Raw genomic sequence first — 24,793 nt, forward strand, 5'->3', positions numbered from 1 at the left:
TCCATCTATGCTGCTGGAAGACAGACAAAAATGCTAACTTCAAAGCAGTATTTCCTTCCTCCCCACCCGCAGGAAAGGTCTGTAAACAGACAGGGTAAAATAAAACAGACATTGTAAAACCAAAAATAAAGCTTGTCTTTTCAAGTTAAATTAATCGTTGGTGAAGTGGGTACAAGAGAGTCAAAGCCTCTATTTACCAAAATTTCTCAAATAAAGATAAGTACTTCTGACAGAAAAACCTACCTATTTTTTATTCTTTACCTTTTCAATAGATACACTGGATATGTGTAGGTTGGAAAAAAAAAAAAAAAAGTCCTGCTCCTGAAGGTATCACATAGCATCATTACAACAGCCATTCTCACTACTCTCCAAACTTAGATTTTTAACTGTATTCAGGAGGATCTCAAGAATCTTGTCAGTAAACCCCAGATAATTAAAAACGATTTTCCCCAATTACTTACAAGTTCGGAAAAAATGCATTTTACACAGAGTACATGATATAGCCACTAAACAAAGAATTCTCCAATGAAATCACTGGATGTATATTTAAGAGCTACTATCTTTCTGAGGAAAATAAAAAAAAATCTGCTCCCAAAAGCAGTACTCATGTCAGTGAAACATAACTTTATTGTTGGTCTTAGAGAACACGAAGATAGCAGTTGCTTTATGCTATGCCTCTAAAACCAGCAAAATACACACCCACTAACCTACTCAGAGGAAACATTTAAAAACAAAATACTAAGTAAATCAGTTTTTGATGTATATATCAATATATAAACAGTCTTATGGCTCATATGGAAGAGTCAGAGACATTCTCCCTTTCTGGTATCACTGTTAGCTGATTGTTACCCCACTTCAGCTACACTTGCATAGCTTATGGCAACTGAAAGCTCCCTGCAGCGACGTGCTGATGCCTGTACAGCACGTATCGAGGAGGGCACTTGCTTGTAAGCTGCTCTGCCGGTACCTGGAAGAGGCCGTACCCCGTCAGACCAAAGGGCTGCTTGGTCCAGCACCCTGACAGCAACTGTCAGCAGATGCCTAGAAAAAGGGTTACAAGGACAGTGCAATCACGGTGGGAAGCTGGACAAGGATGAAAGGGCAATCTCAGTATTTCCATCGTAGGGAGTCCCTGATCTGCACAGGAGGGCTCCTTGTACCAACAGAAGGGATACAAACACCAGACAAAGCAGGACAGAACATTTTACAAAATGTTGTCATCCCACGCCTTTATCATCTAAAGCCCGTGACTGAAATGAATGGCCACTTGACAGGGAAAATATTTGGCTAAGTAAAACAGTAGGAAGCAATTCATCTGATCTGAAAGCCACTCCATTTTGAACAGAGTCACTGCGTTTATGAAAGAATGTGCTTGTCATGTCCATGTAAAGAGAATACATTTACTCTCATTCACAGTTCAGCTGAGGAAGTGATTATACACATCTCAAAGACTTAACTCGAGTATTTACCTTAAGATAGGAAATGCTACAATCCTAGGAGTGTTTTAAAGTCAATCCTATGCAGTGCACAGTATGTTATGTAGCAGGGTGGATAAGAGACACTGATTATTGAAATCTCCCTCTGTTCAATCAGTATTTTGCTAAACTTGCATCACTCTCAAAGCTATGAGCTTCCAAGTGTACCAAACACACATACGCACACTATTTGTTCTTCATAGTTTATTCTGCACACTCAACCAATATTGATGCTAGGGAGCAATGCGGGAAAAATCAGGAAACTTGAGTATTAATTAACCATGATGATTAGAATTAGATAGTTATGATAATACCGACCACATTATCCTGGACATGCCTGGGGGAAAGCGAGAGATGGTGAGTCCAATTTGACAAACAGTGATAGAAGAGTATCGAAGCCTGTCCTTTTACAACACGCACTAACAGGGAATGATTCACCCATAGGATGCTGTCTTTAAAGAAGTGAATGAGTAAGTACCCATATTTTATAACATGGGGATTTTGAAAGCTCTGTAAATTCATTTGGTCATCGCAAACTCAGCCTGCCTACTGACATCCAGTTTGGAGAAGACCCTTCACAGTGCCACCCTGCCAGGCTTGCTGACGACAGACAGCGAAGACGACAATCGATACACAGCTGTAAAAACCAGTGACTCCCACTGTGTAAGTACAGCTTAGGCTGCACAAGTGCTGCTCTAAAACAAATGGTGTTTCAAGCAGGGTCCCAAGAAAGGGTTAAAAAAGGCAAATGGAATCTGAAGGCAAGGGTGAAGCACCACTGACATTTAAAACAGAGGTCAGCCAGCTTCAGCTCCCAAACTGCCTGCCACAAGGCAGCCTCTGCAGCACCAGGAAACGCTCTGCACAGAGGGAGGTTCTTCAGGAGGATTTGAAAAATGCTGGGAAAAGCACCATGATATGAGTTGAACACTTTCATTAAGAAAAAAAAATACTCAATAAAACTTGTTGAAAAATTTGAAACTATTACCACATCTTGATAACATATCTTGAACATTAGCAAGATGAGACATGAATTTCAAATAAATTTTAATTTCTTTTTGAGTTAAAAGGTAAGGCATTATTGTTCAGGCTCTCAGATGGCTCTGCAACCAAAGCAAGCCATTACTCATAACACAGCTGAAAAAAAGCCTAAAAATAAAACAAAAGCAATGGGGCACAACAAATATTAAATCCCAGAAGTGAAAGCTTCTCTTTTAGCTGTTCATAGGCAGTCAACCAGAAAACAAATGACTAATCTGAAAAGAATCCGAGGCAAGAGTACACGAAAACCTCATTTCACACTATCATAATTCAATACATAACTTTGCTTTAAAATAAGGTTATTAAATTACATAGCATCTTTAATAGCTTTTTAGGATATGCTGTATTGCTTCCCTGCAAAAATCGGATAACGTGTAGTACATTACATAGCGTACGGTATGGAGTTCTGCAAAACCCAGGCAAGGCTTTCCTGAAGCAGTAGCACAAACATGTATTTTACGAATAGACTAACATGCATTTTTGATTGAAGCTACCTTATTTATTTCCTAGGAAACAAAAATAAGTCAGCCAAAATAGCATCCAAATAACATTTTAATTTGCTCAGGTTGCACTCAGTTAGCTAAAATTCCCTGCAATCAGTAAAGAAGAAAGGAAGAAAAAAATTCACAAGTTAAAGAAGAGAGTCTCAAAGCTTTCCACGGGTGACCTGGGCATCTCCTGGCGCAACAGAAAGTAATTTTACAAGACTTGGTATAAATTCAGATGTGGTGATGATCTGTCTCACGCTCTGGGTTACGCATTCGACAGCATCAGAAGACTGATCTCAAGACCGCTGTTATCCCAGCCATCCGTGGCACAATCCTTACTGCTTTTCGTTGTTCCCTCCAAGATGGAGCTTCAAAGCCTACAGACCAGTTTAGCTTCTTCCAACGTACTGCTTGGGTATGAACACCACTTACCATACTAAGCTGGGAAATTCCAAAGGCACTGCAGTCAAGTGGAGCTAAAAGATAACAATAGCTTCCACCACTGAAGTTTAGCCCTATCGCAAATTCTCAAAACCCAGGGGTTTTCTGCTGTTTTGCTTTACAGTTATGAAATAAAGTAATACATCTGAAAGTTTCACAGTAGCTCTTATGAGCGTTCATTTTTCAAAGTGGTGAAAGTTTCACAGTAGCTCTTATGAGCGTTCATTTTTCAAAGTGGTGAAAGTTTCACAGTAGCTCTTATGAGCGTTCATTTTTCAAAGTGGAATAGTTGCAATGTTAAAACACGCAACAGACTTTAACATCAAAGACTGGGATTATGAAGAAGAAAGCCTAGTATGCCTTTATGCAAAGCATATTTTCTGAAGTCACTGGTACCACTGTAAAGTCTCTCCATCAACACTAACTTTCCTGTCACATGAAGCAGAATGCACTAGGAGGGGATATCAGATTAGTCAAGCTATGCAGCATCACACTATATTTCTAGATTCCAAGGAAATATCACTCCCACCTATGAATGCAGTTACATGACACTGAGGTAAAATGCTTACTAGCAGCTTTAAGTAGTTCATCAAGATGCTCGTGGGACAGGGCAATCCCCAGCACAAATCCAGGCTGGGCGAGGAGGGGATGCAGAGCAGCCCCAAGGAGAGGGACTTGGGGGTGTTGGTGGGTGGAAAACTGCCCGTGAGCCAGCACCGTGCGCTCGCAGCCCAGAACCCACCCGTGCCCTGGGCTGCAGCCAGAGCAGGGGGGGCAGCAGGGCCAGGGAGGGGATTCTCCCCCTCTGCTCCGCTCGGGGGAGACCCCCCTGCAGTGCTGGGGCCAGCTCGGGGGCCCCCAACAGCAGAAGGACACGGAGCTGCTCGAGCGGGGCCAGAGGAGGCCACGAAGATGCTGGGGGGGCTGGAGCAGCTCCCCTGGGAGGCCGGGCTGAGAGAGATGGGGGGGTTCAGCCTGGAGAAGAGAAGGCTCTGGGGAGACCTTCGAGCGGCCTCCCAGGGCTTAAAGGGGGGACAGGAAAGGTGGGGAGGGACTCTGGGTCAGGGGGTGGGGGTAGGACGAGGTGTGATGGTTTTAAACTGACAGAAGGGAGATTTGGGTGAGATCTAAGGCAGAAATTGTTCCCTGTGCTGGGGGTGAGGCGCTGGCCCAGGGTGCCCAGAGAAGCTGTGGCTGCCCCCTCCCTGGAAGGGTTCAAGGCCAGGTTGGACGGGGCTGGGAGCACCCTGGGCTGGGGGAAGGTGTCCCTGCCCAGGGCCAAGGGATGAGACTGGAGAAGCTTTAAGGTCCCTTCCAACCCAAATAATTCCAAGATCCTATGTATCAAAAAATAACTATAGCAGATCACTGCTCAGAAAATAATTTCTTAAGCTTCTGAAGCCAAGCAAGGCGACAGCATGGTGTTAGCACCAAATCAATTAGCTTAGAAACACAAACTCAGGACAACTGAAGTGCCTGCTCTTACCCGTTGCCTGGATTAGCATGTCAGTAAGCTCCGTTAATCACAATGCAGAAGCCTAGCATAAGCAAAAGAGAAGTTCCTTAGAGATTATCAACTACAGTGTCTGGATGTGGGTTTTAATACCCTTAAAAAAACAAACAAAACCAAAAAACACAAGCCTGCCTAAAGTTTCCTGTCTTAGAAATAAACGAGGCTGTCTCATACAAAACTAGTAGTTTCCTAATAAAAGCACTGCTCTAAGATAATCTTGCATCCCCAATGGCTCCAACAAAGCAATTCAAATTCTTCTAATGGATTTAGCGATTTGAAGAGCCCACAGAATTTAGCGCTTCATCTGAAGTCAAGCAGCACACGAATGTCAGTGATATGAAAACAGCATTTATTTCAATACCCACCAAACATGCCAAATCTCCGCACTGCTGGCCAATGAGACTTTCTGGAAGAGCAGCTGAAGCACTCCCAGAGAGCCGAGCAGCTCAGAGAAAGCAGGTCAGGGTAGGGACCCCAGCTGCTGTGCCAGCAAGTGCAGCATCACTGTTGGAAGCGCAGAGGGTAGGAGACGAGGGCAAAGGTGCTGTGGTGAGCTCAGTGCCTGCAGCCTTACCCCACCAACGCGACTTGTGGTCTTTCCTATGGTCCCCTAGCCGCTCCAGAAGTGCTGATGACTCATCTGGGAGGGATACCCCAAGGGGTTCAGTGGCTGACTGCCAGGTACTGGTTTCTCCTTCATTGTCCTGTGAAGCTAAGCAAGGAATATCCTAGTAATTAGGCTGTGGTTGCTATCCCATATTAGGAAGTGGTTATGGAATGTGAGAAAGAGAAGAGGCTGAGTCCATTTCAGTACCTTGGCTTTGGCCAGGTCTGCCTGCTGCGATAAGAACGTGTGTGTGCAAAGGCCTGAGCCCAGCACTGGGCAGAACGTTGGGCAGAAACAGCACTGACTCTCCCCAAAGAAAGGAGAGACGGACCCTTCCAAGACTGAGCCTCACACTACTACTGATTTTCAAGGGACTACTTACTGGTGGAAAAAGCATCTAGTGGAGAACAGGGTCATTCAAGCCCACAGGGACCAACCTCTCAAAGAGGACAGCACTGAGGAGGGAGGTGACACCCACCCACAGAGCCACAACCTGCAGAGCCAGGGGGACCTTCACTGACAGCCAGACACCTTGCCATGCATCTGACAAGCAGCCACCATGCCATAGGGCCTCACCTCCTGCAGCTGCACACACACACACACACACACACACACACACAAATATATATATATAGGTCAGGAGACAGGACAAGGCAGCAATCAAAAGGCAACAGATGCTGTTACTGCTCCGGGTGGGGAAGGGGTCTTGGCTGCCACCAGCAGCGTGCAAGGAGGCAGCAGATAAAGTGACAGTGGCCAGGAGGGCCCTGGAAGGAGACACTTGTGCTATCTGAATGTACACTGCTGGGGCCAGAAAAGGGACGAAGGGTTAAAAAAAAAAAGTGGTCCCTCTGGCTGGCGACAGGGCTAGAGATGGGCTTCTGACTGTGGCTGTCCCCCCAGTCCAGCAGGGAGAGGGTAGAGTAAGAAAATCCAGCACCAGTTCCTTCAGTCTCACCTCACAGGGTGGGTGCTCCAGCCTCCAACCATTTCAGAGCCCCTCTGCTGAACTTGCACCAGTTTGTCAATATCTATCTTGTAGTGGGGGCCCAAAACCAGATGCAGTATCTGGATGCAGGCTAACAATTGCTGGGTAAAGGGAGATAATTCCTTCCCCAGGATGGTCCAGCATGCTGTTGACCTGCTCTGCTGTCAGCAGAGGCTGCTGGCTCCTGTTCAGCTGCTGTCTACAGAGACTCCCAGCGCCTTTTCTGCAGAGCCCAGCCCCAGCTTGCATTGCCAAAGGGGGTTCCTCTTTCTCAAGAGCAGCCTGTCCTCACTGAATTTAACTTAATGTCCACACTGGTGCATTCCCCTGGCCTGTGTACTTCATCCTGAATAGCAGCTCTGCCCTCAGCTGTCTCCTTCACAGTCTGACAGCACCTACAGACATGATGTGAGTGCCCTCATACACATTAATCTACCGTTTTAAGATTTGTGAAACATTCTTAATTTTTAAATTAAGGGCTTGCCATTTGATACATGGGAAGTAAAGAGCAATCAGGTCAGGCAATGTTTTTCTATCTCATTTCAATGGGACCCTACCAAGTACATTCAGAGAGTCCTCTCATTCTCACAGAACAGGGTATTGCATCACTAATAAACTGAAGGGAGAAAGAACAAGACTATCAGAACCTCCCCTTCAGCACTTCATATTCACTGTCACAAAGAAGTAGAACCAAGAAACACTTGGGACAGACACACAGACAGGCTGCTGCATGGGTAAGAGTCTGCACATAGTTCTGCACTTACACGAGCGCCAGAAAAAAGTAAGTTCTGCATTATTTTTTTCCTGTAAAATTATTACACTAATATATATGTGCCATCTCTAGAAAGCTAGTCCTACTTCCTCATAAAATGGTTTTTTGCAAGTTATTTGTGTTGCTTCTGACTGCAGTTCTCAGACAGGAACTTTACATAACCTGGATTAGTGCTCCTGTGGAGTTATTTCAAAGTGGTTATAATGGCTTTTAAGAGGATAGAAGGAGATGAGCCTGTTGGGGATGCAGAATATACTTTAAACAACTACCTACAAAAATCTACTGCCAGAATCAGATGTAGGGCAGAACTATGGGGTCATATCCTGCAGAAGTCCAAGGTAGCAGCTGAGACTGCAACATCAACACATTAAGAAAGGCTTGAGGTTTCATTAAAAATATGTATTCTCTAATGAATTCAGTGTTATGTTTCTTCATCTTCAGTTTTCCATATATTGCACAGTTGCCTACTGAGACAGAATTACACTATTTTGTAGCTCATCAGGATACATATTCTCAAACAACTGGAAAATTAGAAGTACAGGGGCATCAGCTGAGTATTTCTTACTGGTTCTTTCACTCTCAATCATGTTAATAATGAGTACTTACTGCCAGAGATAGGTTTCAAAGCTAATATCCTGTCAAAATAAGTGGCAGTTTACAACTCTCCTAGCAGTCATTTCTTGTTTCACAGACACTTTGCATACGTAGCCTAGAAAGGGGGGGAAAAGAAAAAAAAGAAGTCTCAAATTTGCTTAGAAGTCAGCAAATTTGACAGCCACAAATTAAGTGCTTCAAGCTTTGTCAGCCAGCCTTTAATCAGGAATTGTTTTAAGCTGTTTTTCCTAATAAAATCAGGATCAGTCCCTACAATCCAAACACACCAGAGCATCTATTTGTGATAACTCCTAACAAAGAGAAACACAGCATTGGCTGTGGCACAGTTCATCACCTTATATACACAAGACCAGCAGTGGCACTTGCATCAAGTCCTCACTGACAATTTCTATTAGAAATTGTAGGTTCTCGTTTCCTCTTGTTAAGCCAGAAGTGTTTGTTTTCCAGTCAGCAATTGCACCAACATTTTTATGTGCAAATTAGTTGAGTAACTGCAGGCACCAGTTACTCAGGCCAGTTACTGCAGTGGGAGAGGGAAAAGCAGTGGAAGAACAAATCCCAGGCTCTACATACGGCCACATGTACTGTGCTTGAGAGGTAGACAGTTCCCTACATAACATCCCTTGTCTCTGCCAACTCGCTGGGGGTATATTTCCACTGCAAGTTTGTCTTGTTCTGTTTTGTTCCTAAACCCAGGTGCCTCAGAAAGCCACACTAACTCTGTAACAGTCCACTACTTCTGGGAGGGAGCCCATGAGAGTGGAGGAAACCAGGCTGAAAGAACAATTTAGGTACAATCTACATCCATTCTGCTTGTCTGGAGTGAACCATGGAAGAGTTTTGCTCCATGCACCAAAACCAGTCCTCCTATACTGTCCCCAGATGCCCTATACCTCCCCCACACATCACACAAGCCATGCACACAGGACTCAAGTCTTCACACTATCAAAACCACCCCCCCACTAGCACTCTGAACCAAAAAGTGATGAGGCAGGTAGGCTCCATGTACCAGTCAAAATGGGTCTCAGCCAAGCACTGCGTAGCATTAATCATGCTCATCCACCCCAGAGGGTACGAGGTACAAATAGCGTGACAACACAACCACACTGTACTGCAAAAAGCATGCACAGACAGCACTGCTGACATGCTACTTCCCTCCAAGAGAAGCGGACAGGCACATCGTACTGCCTTTTCAGGAATGCTAAAACCTGGAAATCTGTGAGGAGCTATGATAAAAAGCCTCAAATTAGCAATTCTCTGAGACCCACAGTCATGTTTCAGAAAAACAGACAACACAAGACCAAGCGCTAATGACACAGGGAGCAGCAAACAGACATAGAGCTCAACATCCTTTAATTTAATTCTGTGGCTCAGCGTACAAAACAGGAAGAAGCCACAGGCAAAGCAGGTCACATCACTGCATTGTTCAACAGTCTGATTTCACTTGGTTCCCTGCTCTTTCTGAGGATCATGGTAAGATTGTATTCAGTAAACAAGAGAACATCTTTCATTGGCATTCATTTCACTACTATTATTTTTGTGGAAGTTTTTGACCAGTTTATATAAATGAGTTAAATCATATTTTTGTTTCACAGAACAGGAACTCCAGAGGTCATCTTTTCCGACCACCGTGCTCAAGCATAGATGCTGAGAGCTGGTTCCCAACACCCTGCCCAGACAGCTACCACCTACCTCAAAGGACAGACAGAGACTCCACCACCTGCCTGGGCAACCTGGGCCAGGCCTCAATCACCCTCACGGGGAAAAAAGTGTTTCCTGGTGCTCAGAGGGACCCTCCTGTGTTCTATTTTGTGCCCACTGCTTCTAATCCCATCACTTCAAGAGGATGTACTAATTTTACAGCCAACCAAGGAGACAGAAGTTCATTTATGGATTTTGTTCCAATGTCTAACTGAAGTGCATAGCACAGGACAGTCCCTGGCAAATCTCTTGTTCATGTCAGGAAGAGAAAGAAGTGTGAACCCAGGACTTGCAGAGATGTCCTCAGTGCCATCAACAACTCACAGATGCAGGGTTTGGCACTGGATATGTCTTTAATCTCAAACGCATGAAATATCTCCAGGCAACTTGACAAGCATTTTTCTTCAAGAATTTAGCCTTCAAACCCACAAATCTCAGCAGCACAACTCTTTAAAACTAGGCAGTAGTTAGGACCTGCTGCTTTTAATTCTACTTTAACCTTTGCTGAGCTGCTGTTCTTTAAATTGCTGCTACAGCTACTTAGTTTCCTTCCCCAGCATTATCAGTTATTATTTTATTAATATTTGATTCCTCTTGCTGGAATGGTCCATGTCACAGGGATACACCAGGCCTGGTGATGTCCCAGCCATGTCACTGCAGGCAGAACACTGGTGGTGGCCCATATCACATGGGAAGTGGTGACACAGCCAGTCCCAGACGGGCACATCAAGGGCTGTGTCAGGCAGGGTGACTGTTCTTCCCTTGTTGCTTCTCTTGTGCGTCACAGCTGGACACTCAGAGAGGGATGAGACCAGATCACAGCACGCTCCTGCCCTCTCCCTCCAGAGATAGTGTCCTGCCTATATCCCATCACAGTCACAGAAGGAGCTGGAAGCTCCTCACAGCCACGGGCAGAGGGAGCTCCCCCATCCTTCTACCCAGGAGAGCCGTGGGCTAAGCCCCACATGAGCTCCTGGCACCATCACTGGTGATGCAGTGGCCAGAACACTGATGGTGGCCCATGTCACTGTGGGGTGAGTGGCACAATTGGCCTAGGAGGGGTATCTCCTGGCCATCAGGGAGACAGGTCTGAGGTGATGGAAGGTGGCTGCTTTGGTTGTTGATTCTCCCTTCTTTGGAAACTCCCCACAGCTGAGGACAAATGGATCTCTGCACCACCCATCATCTCCAAACACCATCCACCCACATTCTCCAAACCCTGTCATGGCCCTACACACTGCTGGAAGCTCCCCACAGCTGAGGACAAGGGTAGCACTGCACCACCAAATATCTATATACCCCACCACCTTCTCCGTAACTCATCATGGACCTACAGGCAGCTAAAAGCTCCCCACAGCTAAGGGCAAAAGGATTTCTGCACCATCCTCCATCTTCACACCCCCATTACAGTCCTACAGGCAGCTGGAAGCTTCCCACAGCCAAGGACAAAGCTATTTCCACACCACTCACTATCATGGGCCAACAGGCAGCTAGAAGCTCCTCTCAGCCAAGGACAAAGGGATGTCCATACCACCCCCTATCTCCACACCCCATTACAGTTCTGCATGCAACTGGAAGCTTCCCACAGCTGAGAACAAAGGGATCACTGCACTACTCACCTTCTCCATAACCCATCATGAGCCTACAGGCAGCTGGAAGCTCGCCACAGCTGAGGACAAAAGAATTTCTGCATCATCCTCCATCTCCACACCCCATTATGGTCTTATAGGCATCTGGAAGCTCACCACAGTCATGGACAAAGGCAGCACTGCATCACCAGCTATCTCTGTACCCTACCACCCACCACTTCCACACCCCATCACAGACTTACAGGCAGCTGGAAGCTCCCCACAGCCACAGACACAAGTAATCTCCTCACCACCTTCCACAGCCCTACCAGCAGCTAGATAATCCCCACAACCATAAACAAAGTAATCTCTCCACCAGCCTCCCTAAATACATAAAATTCCTCAAAAGAAGGTTTGATTCATTGGCTGGTTCTTCCCATTTGTGCTGTCTTTTTTGGTAACCTTTTGGGGCTGTTTCTTGCTCTCCTTGTTTCCCTGTATTTCTGCATCTTTAAATATGTGCATGTATACACGTATGGGATATACACACAGATATAAATACACATATATAAAGTGTACCTACGAATAAATCCGAGAGCTGCACAAAGGAACCCGGGTGGGAAGGCATCAGGGCTGGGTGCTGCAAGGCTCCCACAGCAGCCAACTGCACAGTCCCACAGACAAGCCACCTCTTTTATATTGGCCCAATACAAGAAACAAAACCCCTTACGTACTGCTTTTTTACAGTAATTTCCACAGGTCTTTTTAAATAAACTGTATTGAAACTTGTTGTAGTAATGCGTTATAGCTTACTGCTGCTGAAGGAGGCAGTTTGCACTTTCCCAGACTGTTCCCACTAATGTGCTGACCCCTTTCTTGTGTTAGAAAAAACATTCTGCAGCTGCAGCGAGTCTGATCAATAACAAATCCACTCCCTTCCCCCCACCACCCTGCATGTGTTCCCTGACCAACTGCATGAACACGATGCCAACTCAGGCAGGTAGCGAGGGGGAAGTAGAGCAACAAGAAAGGGTGGGACTGCCTTCTTTCTGCAATTCTCTCATTATGATCTGATGCAGAATAAAAACCATCCATTTCTCAGAACGTTTTAAAAATCATTAGACCACCCAAATATGTGTAGACCAACAGTTAAAAAAAAAAAAAAAGAAACAACACACAAAAGATCCTACATCATACAGAATACTTACATTTATGAACTCAGAGGTACTCAACAGAGGGAAATTCCAAGTTAGACAAAGCAAGTCTTAATGCTCGAATCTTATTTCCAATATCTGAAAGTTAGAGTGTGTAAACACAGACCAGCAATACCCTTTCCTGCCTCCATGACAACACAAACAGCAATATAGCTTATTTATCAATACAGCCTGTAATGCCATGAAGGATAAGTTTCAAGACTATCCTGATGGACTTCATATAGTTTAATGTGCTAGAATAGGCACTAAAGCACAGCACTTGTGTTATTTCAGAGATTCTCCCCTTTCATAAAGTTGTTTACACATTCACAATAGTGTTGGTTGTAGCAAGATGCCTTTTGGGACCCAGTCGAACCAGAATTAACTATTTCAGTAATTCACAATTTTATCTTCCATATTTTAATGTTAGAGCTTGCAACACACACATGTCATTTGGAAGAATTTCTCTTTTCACTTGGGGCCAATTCCTAGATTGTATATTCCTATTTTTATTCTTAAAAATTCATTTAAATGTCTCAATAAGAAAAAATATTGCAAGTTGAATGACAAGAGCAGGTTATTGGTCTCTAACTACTAAGTCCATTTCTTCTTGAAACGCATCTTAAAAGCCACAAAAATTAAAAGAACACTGAGAGGCACTCCAAAAAAAGCCCTAAAAACCAACCAAGCCACCTTGCAAGTAGGAAGCTATCCACACTACATTTGCGCACTGACAATGAGACCATGAATTAGTAAAATAAAGTGGGAGTACAGTGAAAGGGGCCTGCACAAATAGCTCCTGGAGAAATAATTCAAGCTTTTCTCCTCCATGCGATGTTCTCTGTGATAACCATGAAACATCCTCATCTCCCAGGTACACTCCGCCACAACAACCACCTCCCAGGGACAGTTTGTGTACAAACATTTCTCCTTATCTTTACTGAAAATGGGCAAAGCTACACCACACTGAGCATGCCCAGGGAACAGGAGTCTTGTCAGAGATCCTACAGGGCTGATTAATAAACCAGCAGCCAACAGCTTGAACTTGGGCTTCATTTTTACATAGTGAAGACTTACCGAGGGAAAGCAAGAAGGCACCCCTAGCTTACTCTGATTTTTAGGCAAAGTTATGAATCCTTCTTTGGGACCAGGCTTTTCATTAAGTAGATCAGGATCTTAATCATATTGTTCTCTCCCCACCAGCTGCTGAGCCAGTATCTGACCCTCAGACTTACCCTGAAGCCTCCTCTGCTGCCATGGACAAACGCTCAGTTACTGTACTGACCACACCTCATTTTCATGCCACTTCGTGCACAGCACATTCTTGCCACTCTATAAAGCCACCTAAGACAAGCACATAAAATCACTGCTACAACCAAGGTCCAAAATTCTAACATTTGCTCTAAAGAGAGACAGTTTTCTTGGAGTCAACTGCTCTGACACAGCTTTTGACACAAGCCAGACTCCTTTAGGAGACTCAAGGCAGATGCGGAAGCACAATAGGAAAGTTAGAGTGAAGAATAATTAAAAGGATAAAATATAGAAAAACAACTAACTGCTCACAAAGTTTACCAATGAGGACCAAACAAAAGGCCTCGTGCGTTCAAGCCTGTCTCAAAGGCAAAAGTAAGCACACAGGCAATTCAGGAGAAAGAAGGGGAAAGGAGGAGATTTAGTTAGCAAGCTTCCTTTAAGCCAGTTGCTGGAAGCATTAATGAAGATGCTCAAAACTGCTGAGAGGAAAGCAGAAAGATCATCATATGGTCAGGCTTCCTCCACCCACCCACATCCCAGCCCATAATCAGTTACAGTTTTAGAAAAGGTTAGCATGTATACCCAAATCAAAAAGGAGGCATCACACAGCTCTAAGAATTAATTACAGCAAGTAATTTTCAATTAAGTTAGAGGACAAAAGCTCCCCACAGCTAAATACAGCTGTGAATGTAGCACATAGATTTTTTTTTTTCCCTTGATCAAGGGCAGCAAAAGTCCCTATGGACAAGGAAGCTGCTTGATAAGCAACAAACCGACAGAGACCTCATTTCTGAGGTTTGAGGTGAAATATGAGGGCATTAGACAAATAATCCCTCCTCATGCTGTACTTTCTGGTTTGACCATCCACGCCCCCTGCCATGCAGCCCCCACTCCTGCAGGAGCAACCAGTCTGCCTTCTCCAGGTGATTTTGAGTTTCTAAAATGCACAAGAACTCTTTTTGAAATCTCTCCAAGCAGTAAGTTCAAGCAGCCTTGTAGGAAAGGTCACGATAATCACCTAGGGAAGCAAGGCAAACAGGTACAATCAAACTGACTCTTCAGTTTGTATTTTATTGGTTAATTTTGACCTTAGAAGCAGCTATGGAAACAGGAATATTTCACTATTTCTGGTTTTAATCAAAATATTTTCCCCCAAGAACCTTAACATTAAAAAGCATAATCTCTCCTACTTCATACTTTCTAGGATTAACATGTATTAATCTGTCAAAAAAAAAAAAATAATCAAACAAACAAACAAAAAAAAAACCAAACAAACCAAAACAAAACCAAAAAACTCCCACCCCACCTTTCAGTACACTAACCAGAAATTATATTTATTAGAATTCAATATGGGTTATATCAAGTGTATTATCAGGAATGCTATTTCCCTTTTCCACTCCTTCCCTCCCCCATGCCACTATTCCCAGATATTTTCACAACAGCAGCTCTGAGCGCAGAATGTGCAGATGGCAAGTGTTAATTCCTGCAAAAAATGAAAGAGAGCATATTTCCAAGTAGCAGAAAGCTTATCTAAGGGGCATCACGTAGAGTTTATTTGTAGCCCTCCTGCTTTGATCCTGACAGGATGAAACTAAAAGAGGAAACAGTACAAACGCATTGACTATCACTCACAAAAAAACAAAAAATAAAAAGAAAGAAAAAAGAAGCCACAGACAGAAACCTAAACCACTGGTGCACTGGTAGTTTACCCTTCCCCATCTGCAAGATATTTTTTAAAGCACAGGCTATGATGTTTGGACAAAGCAGCTGAAAAAAAAAGAAAGCCTCCCTTTCAACAACATGTTAAGCAAAATAACCTCCAATACCATATTATTGTTATGGCCTCAAATTTTCTCTGGATGGATTGATCAGAGGAAAACAAGCCTGCAGTCCTCTTGACACCACGTTAGAGCTGAAAAGGAAAGATGCGTGCCAGAACTCAGACCTCTGGAGCCTGCTTCTAAATTCATGAAGCTAAGGAGAACAAAACAATGCCGTTCGACTCTATCTGCAATTTAAGCCATTTAAACAATCCTTCCTTCAATTTGATTTCACAAGGTGCGTGTTTCTGTCTTAACGAAGAAGCAGGAGCAACATGAAGCAGGTGCCATACTCCATGTGCCAGTAAGATGACATCATACCATCCCTTCATCAGGTACAGCCCCCGGAGAGCCGCATGCCTCACCTTTCCCTTCTCACAGGTGACAAGTTTCTCAGCCACAGCAGCATTTATGGATTTAGCTGGATCCAGACAGCTATTTTTCAAAGGACACCTGCCCCAACAATCCCAGGTGAAAGCTGAGGGAATGCAGATGGCTGCACGGAGGGAGAAGGGATCAAATGCCACCCTCAGCACCGGGCAGGATGGGATAGAGACAGTAAAGGTGTGGGGAACGGTAACAAACAACTCGGGGAGGGGGAAAAGCCCCCACGGGGTGGGGAGGGGGGAGGCCCCGCCGCCGTCCCCCGCCACACACCCACCTTGTCCCAGCTCAGCCACTGCCACACCGCCTTGTCGAGCTGCGCGTCGCCGGTGCTGTGGGCGACGAGCACGTTGGAGTTGACGTCCCCGGGGGTTCCGCACTCGCCCATGTCGCCGTCTGCGGGGGTCGCGGGTGGAAGAAGGAGGAAGAGGAGGGGGACGACGACAAAGACGGCTCCGCTTGCTTCACTTTGCGACGCCCGCCGCGGCCCCGTGCATCGCCTGAGGGAGGGGAAGAGCGAGAGGAGGCGGGCCGGTACCCCGACGCAGGGGGAGGAGACCGGCGGGCCGCTATTTACCTCAGCTCAACGCTCCCGACGGCGACGAACGGCGACCGCCGCCTCCGCCGGCAACGGCCGGGGCGCGCGCCCGCCCCCAAGCCCCGCCCAACCGCCGCCGCCGCTCAACAACAACGCCCGCCCCCCGCGCCCCGGGCCCGCCAATCCCCGCCTCGCCCACCCCACCGGAGGGGCGGGGGGGAAAGGGGGGTGGGGAACGTGGCGGGGTGTCCCCGCCCCCCGACAGCTGGGCGCGCGGCAATGCATGACGGGAAATGTAGTCCGGCCGCCGAGGAGAGCAGGGGGGGCCGTGGGGGGGAAAACTACAACTCCCGGCAGCCCTCGCGGCGCGCCCTGTTCGCCTCAGGGTGAGGGGGAACTGTCGGGGCTGAGGAGGTAGCGGCTTTCCTTCCCTCAGCCGGGGGCTTCTTCTGCTGCATACCCTCTCTGGTAGCCGTGTCTCTCCCTCAGGGCTCCCGGCTCTGTCTTGCTCCCACCCCGGACTCCCCGTGGTGGCGGTACCGGCCCCCCGGGCGAGCAGCCGTCGGCGATCACAGTGCTTAACCCTCAGGAGGCCTGAGCAGGCTCAGGGTGGAGGCACCCTCCTTTTGCTTGATGAAAAAAAAAAAAAACAAAACCAAAAACAAAAACCCAAAAAACCTGCAGTATATCTCTTGCTGCCCCACTAAACAGACACTCTCGACCTGCTTGGTGATCTGTATGAGGAAAAGCTAAAAACATCCCTGACTGTGCCCCTCCTTCAGCCTCTCAGGCAGACTTAAACGCTGCCAAGCGGGTCATCTGTTCCCTCTGAAAGGATAATGGAAGCAGCGCTACCCCAGGGGACGAGCTGCTTGTTCAGCAGCATTTCCAGACCGGCTTCAGCAGCAATTCAATTGCCATTAGGAGGAAAATTGTAACCCACATCTCCCCAGGCTGCGTCAGTTCAAATTGAAGTGCCTGTCCCCAAGCAGAAGGCCGCAGCGGTGATCACATCCCACAGAGCATCCTCATCCCGCTGTACATCCACGCAGAGGTTGCCATAGTGACAGCAGGCACTGCAGAGGGATGCGAGGCTTCAGGAAGATGGGCAGTGGAACTGCTGCCCAGGGGATGCTGGATGTGAAGGGAGGTACGGAACATCGGGGTTGTGGGCAGCACAGGCTCCTAGGGAGGTGGAAGGAGAGACTGGAGGGAGAGGAAGGTGAAATGGAAGAATGATAAAGATACGGGGAGGGAGTTTGGGGAGCCCATGCAGCATAGCAAAGGATGTTGTTGAAAACTGTAAACATAGAAGGGAATGATCCATCATAAGAAGGCTTAGAAATCTCAATTTAATATGTCTCCCCTTCAAAGCTCTCAAGGCCATGTCCTGAAGGGACCTTTTTCTTGGCTACAGACACAAACAAATCTGGTCCAGAGGTCTGACTTGGGTGTGGGGAGATGAACCTTTAAATTGGTCTATTACAGTAAATTACTGATAGGAGTCAACAGAAGATAAAGGTAAGAAGAAGGAAATAAGTGAACATAAACCTTCTGTTATCACTGAAGGACTTTCCTAAGGTTGTTTCAGGTATAGAAGGAGAAAAAGACACTGACAGAGTGAGGAAATCAGGCATAATAGATGACTCAAACAGTGAGTGGGATACTCCATGTCCGGAAGGATTTGGGGGATCCAGCCTTTGGTACTGATGCTCAGCAAAGGAGTGAGCCCATGGGGCACTAGGAAAGGGCCCTATGACCAGAGCTGCCATGTCATGGGTTTTGCAGAACCACAGCCCGAGGTGACCCTGCCAGCCCAACCCGAGAGCAGGACAACACAGCTCCACACCTCCCACCAGATCTGGCTTCACCCCACATGCTTCTGTACCCGATGCCACCCAACACCCCCCCCCCCCCCCCAGTGTTGTTTCCTCTCCCATTTTTATTTTTTCTCTTGCTCCTACATCGCCACAGAAAGAGGTGGCATCTGTAGCAGTGCTGAAGCCATCCTGAGTCCAGCAGTGTGATTAAAACCATCTCCGAGACAGCCAGATGCTGGTTCATTTCTCCAGATCCCAGAATAGCTGACAAGGGTGGCTCCTGCAGTGAATTTGCACCTGAGAGTCAGCATGAGGCACAGCACCTGCTTTTTATACCTTTTCTGCTCTTTTCTCCTCCTTTGTGTTTTGTCTTCAAGGAAAAGAAGCCAGAGCCCAACATAACAGGAGCTCCAGCCCATAAAACCTTTGTTCCCCTCCTCCAAAAAAGGACAATGGCCATGTTAAAATACCTCTCAAAAGAGCAGTTCTTACAAAAACTCTGTAGCTATTTGGAAAGGCAGTAAGAGATGTTAAAATGAAATATCATACTTCAAATGTTTCAATTCTTGCCTCTTTTTTTTTTTTTTTTCCTATGTGCTTAATGAAAGCTTTGAATTATTCAGAATGGTGATTTTTTGCCGTCAGAGCAGGCAGGCTCTTTCTGAACATGAAACTTTGAATCTGATTAAGTGGTTTCACTCAGGACAGTGGCAGCCGTGCCCACACCCTGCATTACCAGCGCTCAGCTATGTAGCCGTGATTAAAAGCAGAATTTTCCCTTCAGATATCTAGAGAGGAGAATTATTCTCTCAGATGTCAATGCTCCTCCATGATTATTTCCCTGAAGAACTGATAAAACAGCCTCAGACAGGATAAAAGTCTCCGCCTATTATTTCTTTACCAGGAATAACTACAGCATGGAGGGTCTGAAACTTCTCAGGATCTCACCAATGCATCCTAAATCAGAGAGTGACAATCTAGCTTCCAAATATTTCCCTGTGAGAGGACTTTGGCTAGCTAGCTCTAAGGCCCCACAGTGCATACAGCAGATGCCAGGCAGTCCAAGCAACTCCCGAGCGAGACAATCATATAAAAAGATTATAGGTGATATGGCTTAGGTCGTGCTTGTGGAGATTTGCCATGTTTGCCTGGAGAAAACACTGACCTCACAGGAGATGACAACTAAGTCTGATGTATTTGAGGGCCAATCAGCCACCAGAAGAATTTTTAAAGCTGATTATATTGCTACAGGAAAGTTAAACTGAGTCCCATCTGCTTTCATGCTGTCACGGAAAGCGGTAGCGAAGAAGCCGGCATGACTCTGGACTGCGCTGGGGCCTGGCACATCACAGCTCTCCTGGGCACTCTGGGGTGACTACAGAGGCTCCCCACACTCACTGGCCATACATGCTGCCAGCAGAAATCTCTATTTTCACCTATTACTAATGACAAAATTTCCGGTCCTTAAGGCCATGGAGGAAATCCAGAAAATAGGAAATTAATCTGCAAATAAAGGAAAGCCAACATTTCTAAGTTTTCATCCTCATGTATCATTTTGCCTAATCGAGGCACAGTATGCTCAGCCCAAACTGAGCAGCAGCAAACATTCTAGGGGCTAAAAACCATGGGAAAGGCATTGCCAGCGATGAATATGAGCCAGGCTGGGAGGAGAAGGGCTGACAGGCTGCTGGCAGCCGCCGGCTCGTGTCCTGGGAGCTGCCAGAGCCAGTGGGGACCGTGGCAGGGCTCAGCTAGGGGGAACAACTGCTTTACTAGCCAAAACAAGCATGTGCTTCCACATATGCTTGTGTAGGACCGGGTGCTCCTTTTCAGGGAAAGCTCTCCGTGCCGCTGTTATGAAACCCAGAGTTGCCACATGTAGCATAATTGCAGCTATGAAAGGGCAGATAACTGTGCCCCCCAAAATGAGAGTTTTCTTTTAAATGATTTAAACTACCAGTGCACCAGTGGTTTAGGTTTCTGTCTGTGGCTTCTTTTTTTTTCCTTTTATTTGTAAAACATGTAAGTTAACGGAGACTCATTAGAAACACTCCTGTTTGTGATTTGCTGTTATGCAATGCGGACATAAAGAGCGTATCTATTCTCCTTCACACGGTTAAATGCACCCATCCTCCTGGCAGGGTTGGGTTTGCAACGTCCCAGTATCATACCCCTGAACAATGATGCACATATTTTGTTCATAGCAAAGTATTTAATGGTTTGGTTTGTTTTTTTTTCTTCCCCCACAGAATAAGAGCTAATCACATAGTGATGTCACTGCACGGCAGAACTGAAAAACATCTGTCCAGTCATGTTAGCATCCTCGGCAATCTGGTACCGCAGACCAAATCCTCACCCACAGCAAACCAGATTAGCTCTGTCGATCCTGCAGCCCTGCACCGAAGAGCCTCAGGGCTGAAAGCAGCCCATATGGTGTTTCCATGGCAATTTTACCTCACACAGTTTATTCCCGATCGCCTGCAAATGGCCCAGGGTTCCCATGATATTCCAGCTTGTTTTTTCTGCTCCCAGTTTCTGCAGTGAGCCGGGGTCATGTGGGATGAACCCAGCGCATCCTTCCAGCTCGCTGCTGAGCCTCTCAGCAGGCACTATACATGCCCTTTCTCTGCAGCACATCTTTTGTTTTATTATTTATGTATCCTGAACACTCTGCCTTCTGTGCCTCTTGGGTTACCTGGTAATAACACAGCAACTCTCACCCTTTCTTTTCCCTCTCTCAGAGTAGTGTATTGCCAGAAAGGCAGTGCAACTCTAGACGCAGGCAGTGATGCCTCACAGGGAGGGGTGAATGCCTTTTTGGGCCTGAATGCTGTTTTTAATCCAATCTGGGGTCAAACCAGCCAAAGTGCTTTGTCCTGAAGAAGTGCGGGCGCTCTGCAGGCAGAGCACAAAGAAAGAGAGTGGGCTGGTGCGGAGCCGCGGAAGAACGACACGCTGAGACGGGTTCAATGTGGGTGATAGAGCATCAACTAATGTGTGTGTTTATTTATACAATTATATTTATTATATAAATATAATTGTATATATTTATACAGACAACAATAATTATTATGCCTACTAGTCACTAGCTGATTGGCTTAAGCTCTAAAGGTCATATTCGCACGGTCCACCTACTTGCGGTTAGCTAACAGCACAAGCTTCTCATAACACTAAGTTTCTCATGCTATTATTTCCAATTCCTCTTGACTTGTTCTCGATACACAACGGTACCATAACACAATGTTTCTCACACCACCGTTACCATAACACTAGGTTTCTCAGACCATCGTTACCATAACACTAGGTTTCTCAGACCACTATTCCTAATTCCTCTTAACCTGTTTTCGACACACCACGGTACACAAGGCCGAAGTGTCCCTGACATTCTTCATGTATCAGCAGCTGCGAGCAGCTGCAGGCAAACCCTAGTGAGGCCCAGCATCAGCGAGGCAGCATCAGCCCTTAGAACAGGCTCTGATCGTACAACTGCTCGGTGGGCTCATGACCCTTGTCTCTGAGCCATTCTCCAACAGGCTGGCAGGTGGGAAGGATGCATCAGGGGCCTCTGAGATTAGGAAATGGTTTTCAAATTCTGCAGTTGCCCCTGGCTTGGCACTTCACAATGTCAGCCCTGGGAAGGCCTGATCCTGCACCCTCCTGCACTGACCACACTCTCCTTTGCTTCCTCAGGGGCATAACACCCTAAATACCGACACTTTAAAAGCAGTATGTAACATGCAGCTCAGAGCTGCTGGAAAAACCTCCACTGTCAGCCCAAAGGGAGGGTTGGGAGCAGCTCTCCTCGCCATTGCCACAGTCTCAGCTCTCCGGTTCATGGGTCCAGCTGCAGCCAGCAAACGCAGATGATGAGATCTTTCGTAACGGGCAGCTCGCAGCCAAAAACATGCCACAAGTCCAGTTCTGTCCGTGGGCACGTGTCTGAGGCAGCAGCCCCCAGCCAGCAGGCAGAGAGGAACTCATCACCTCTTCCCACCCTAATCTTTTTTCCTAGTTGATAAGGACCATTTTATAGGTGACTAAGCATTTAATCTAGGGCTTAATCAACTACTGCACGTAGGGGTGATGGTATTTACCAAGCCTGAGTAGCACAGTGGGTTAGTGAGCCAGGTGTAGGTGTGGGAAAGCCACACTGAGCATCCCTGTCCCCAGCACCGCTCTGGAGTAGGCGCTGTTCCAGCTGTCCACATCCTCCCATCGCTCAGGGCACGGGCTCCTTCCAGGGCTGCTGTATCACTGGGGGAAATTTCGGCACCTCCCGCTCACTCAGGCCTTGGCACCCCAGGGAAGCTGGCTTCCATCCCCAGGCCCCCTGGATATCAATGCCTGTCCTTCACAAACCAGAAACCAAACACAGATCCGGTTATTTTTAATCCTCCCCTCCAGATATTAATAGCCCACGCGCATGCTCTGCTGAGCAGTTGTCCACCAGCCCCATCCGTCTGCAGAAAAGAGATGTGATGGGCCTGTTTGCTGTGGTGAGAGAACACAAAAGGTGTATGGATCAGGCTTTTCACCCCAATTTATCCCCTCAATTAATCCCAAACTCTGGGCTAAGTTGTGTAGAACTGAAGAAATTCGTACTAAAAACTGTCTGCAAGGGGAGTACATGAGATCCCAAGTGTCTGGGTTTTCCTGATTGTTGGTAAAAATAAACAATGCTCTGATCTTTATTAAGAAATGCTGCTTTTTCTTACCATATGGTGGAGGTTTTGTAGGTACCCATAGGGCAGTCAAACTGAACTGAACCGCCCAGTGATTGCACAGTCCTGACAGTTAATTTTACGGCCAGGCTTTTGATAACATTGCTCTATCTTATCGCCAGCATGTGCGCATCATCCTTCAGCTGGACTGCCCCCAGGTCTCTCTCTCCCCTCACCTGGGTGGGAAGAGGGGAGGAAAAGGAAAAAAAGGATCAGAAAAAGGGGAACCAGCCAGAGCTGTGTTGCTGCAAGAGCTGCGGTGCAAAGAAGGATGAGGCTGTGTCTTACCCGTGGGTGCAAGATGTCATGTAGAGACGGTCCAGTGTAGCCCCCAAATCCAGACTCTGCCTGCTGAAGGCTCCTCCACTAATTAATTTGGCAGCTCTCAGTGCCAATTTGGGAGTGCACACAGGCAGCCACGCCATCACACGTGCAGGCCACTGTGGTACCAGACAGCAGGGAAGGGAGTTGGTGCACTGCACAGAGGCTCAGAAAGCTAAAGTCTCCTGAACACTGCATTTTTCCATTGTGTGCTTTTTTTTTTTTCAAAAGAAAAAAAAAAAAAAGCTTGTAAAATGATTTATCTGGGTTGGGCAAGAGCAGGAGCTGCGCTCAGCACCGTGCAGCAAAGGGCTGTGAGTGAAAAAACGCTGCAGCAGCAAATATCAGAGCTGCTTGGGGGAAGAGGGACGTGTCCGAGGTGGGTTTGGTGCTGAGCATCCCCTGGAGAAGAACCATGAGGAACCGGTGCAACCTCTGCTGCCGCGGAGATGCATTCCACGCTGCCCGCAGCAGGCAAACCTGACCTCGCAGAGAGGCTGGAGGGGGCTAACTCACACAGGCAGAAGAGGGAGAGGGTCAGAATAGATGTTTTCCGTGCCTGCACATAATTAATCTGGTTTCCCACATCTTTATCTAGAGCACCTGATACCAGCCTGGTGTGAGAGAGGCGACTCAGACAGACAGACATCCATTGCAGCAAAAAACAGAGGAAAAGGGCCTCGGAGGACTTCAAGTGACTGATGCTGTGTGACAATTCCCGTAGAGCTTCCAAACAGGTCAGGTTCTTTGGTTTAAGTCACTTTTGTTTCTCTCATCCCTCCGGACAAGGATATTGCTCCAGCCGTGGTGCTACAGGGCTGTCAGCGAGGCAGGTTGGAGGAACAGGCTGCATCTTTGGTGAGAGGAGCTGAAATATTTAGAAGAAATGGATGTGTTTTGGACAGTGAGGGTTTCTGACCTGAAGGAAGAGATTGTGTGTCCAGGAGCGCCCCATTCCTGTAATAATGACCTTGTCACCTCCCACAAAATCCTTTGAAGGTAGCACAGGCAATGGGCAACCCCGTCTCCGAGCAGGGCCGATTGAGTTACCGTGCAGGAGGACATCCCATCTGCTCTCCCTCCAGAGGAAGATGGGCAATAATGTATCAATAATTATTTTTCACTGCTTGAAACTGCTCGTGTTTCCATAGGATGCTGTGAGCTGTGCTGCAGGGTTTTTGCCCGACACCCGCAGCACCCACGGCCGTGCACCTGCGCAGCCAGGACCCCATTACAGCCTCGTGTTTGATTTCTTGTGGGTAGCAATTGCCACTGATGCATGAACTGCCCTTAACCTCCCCCCAGCTTTTCCACCCCTCGCATTGTAGCATTTAGTTGTAGCTCTATGCATAGGACAAACAGAACTGGTTAGTACTCCTTAGTAGCTAACAGTCACTGAATTAGAGAACAAGTATCACCCAGTGGTTTCTACGCACCAAACCTATGAGTCAAACTGTGCTGCAGCATCTGCCCCAGATCACAGTATGCTCCGGTCAACACAATGAGCACAACCAGCAAGAACACATGGCAGGG

General features: G+C 46.7%; 1 protein-coding gene across 2 annotated transcripts in view; it reads right to left on the minus strand.

Annotated features, from left to right (window-relative positions):
* PGM2L1 (phosphoglucomutase 2 like 1) overlaps positions 1-16,518 on the minus strand; it is a 44,096-nt gene extending 27,578 nt beyond the window's left edge. The window contains exons 1-2 of one of the 2 annotated variants that reach the window (XM_032998437.2): positions 16,438-16,518; positions 16,138-16,360 (exon numbers count right to left, since the gene is read on the minus strand). In XM_032998437.2, coding sequence (XP_032854328.1) covers positions 16,138-16,248 — 111 coding nt within the window. In that variant the 5' untranslated portion in view covers positions 16,249-16,360; positions 16,438-16,518. Of the gene's footprint in view, positions 1-13,637; positions 13,747-16,137; positions 16,361-16,437 lie in introns of those variants that run through there. The other variant, XM_032998438.2, reaches the window with a different exon arrangement.
* Positions 16,519-24,793: the final 8,275 nt, after the last annotated feature.

The sequence above is a fragment of the Tyto alba genome, unplaced genomic scaffold (assembly GCF_018691265.1).
Source record: "Tyto alba isolate M040663 unplaced genomic scaffold, T.alba_DEE_v4.0 Super-Scaffold_2, whole genome shotgun sequence".
NCBI lineage: Eukaryota > Metazoa > Chordata > Aves > Strigiformes > Tytonidae > Tyto > Tyto alba.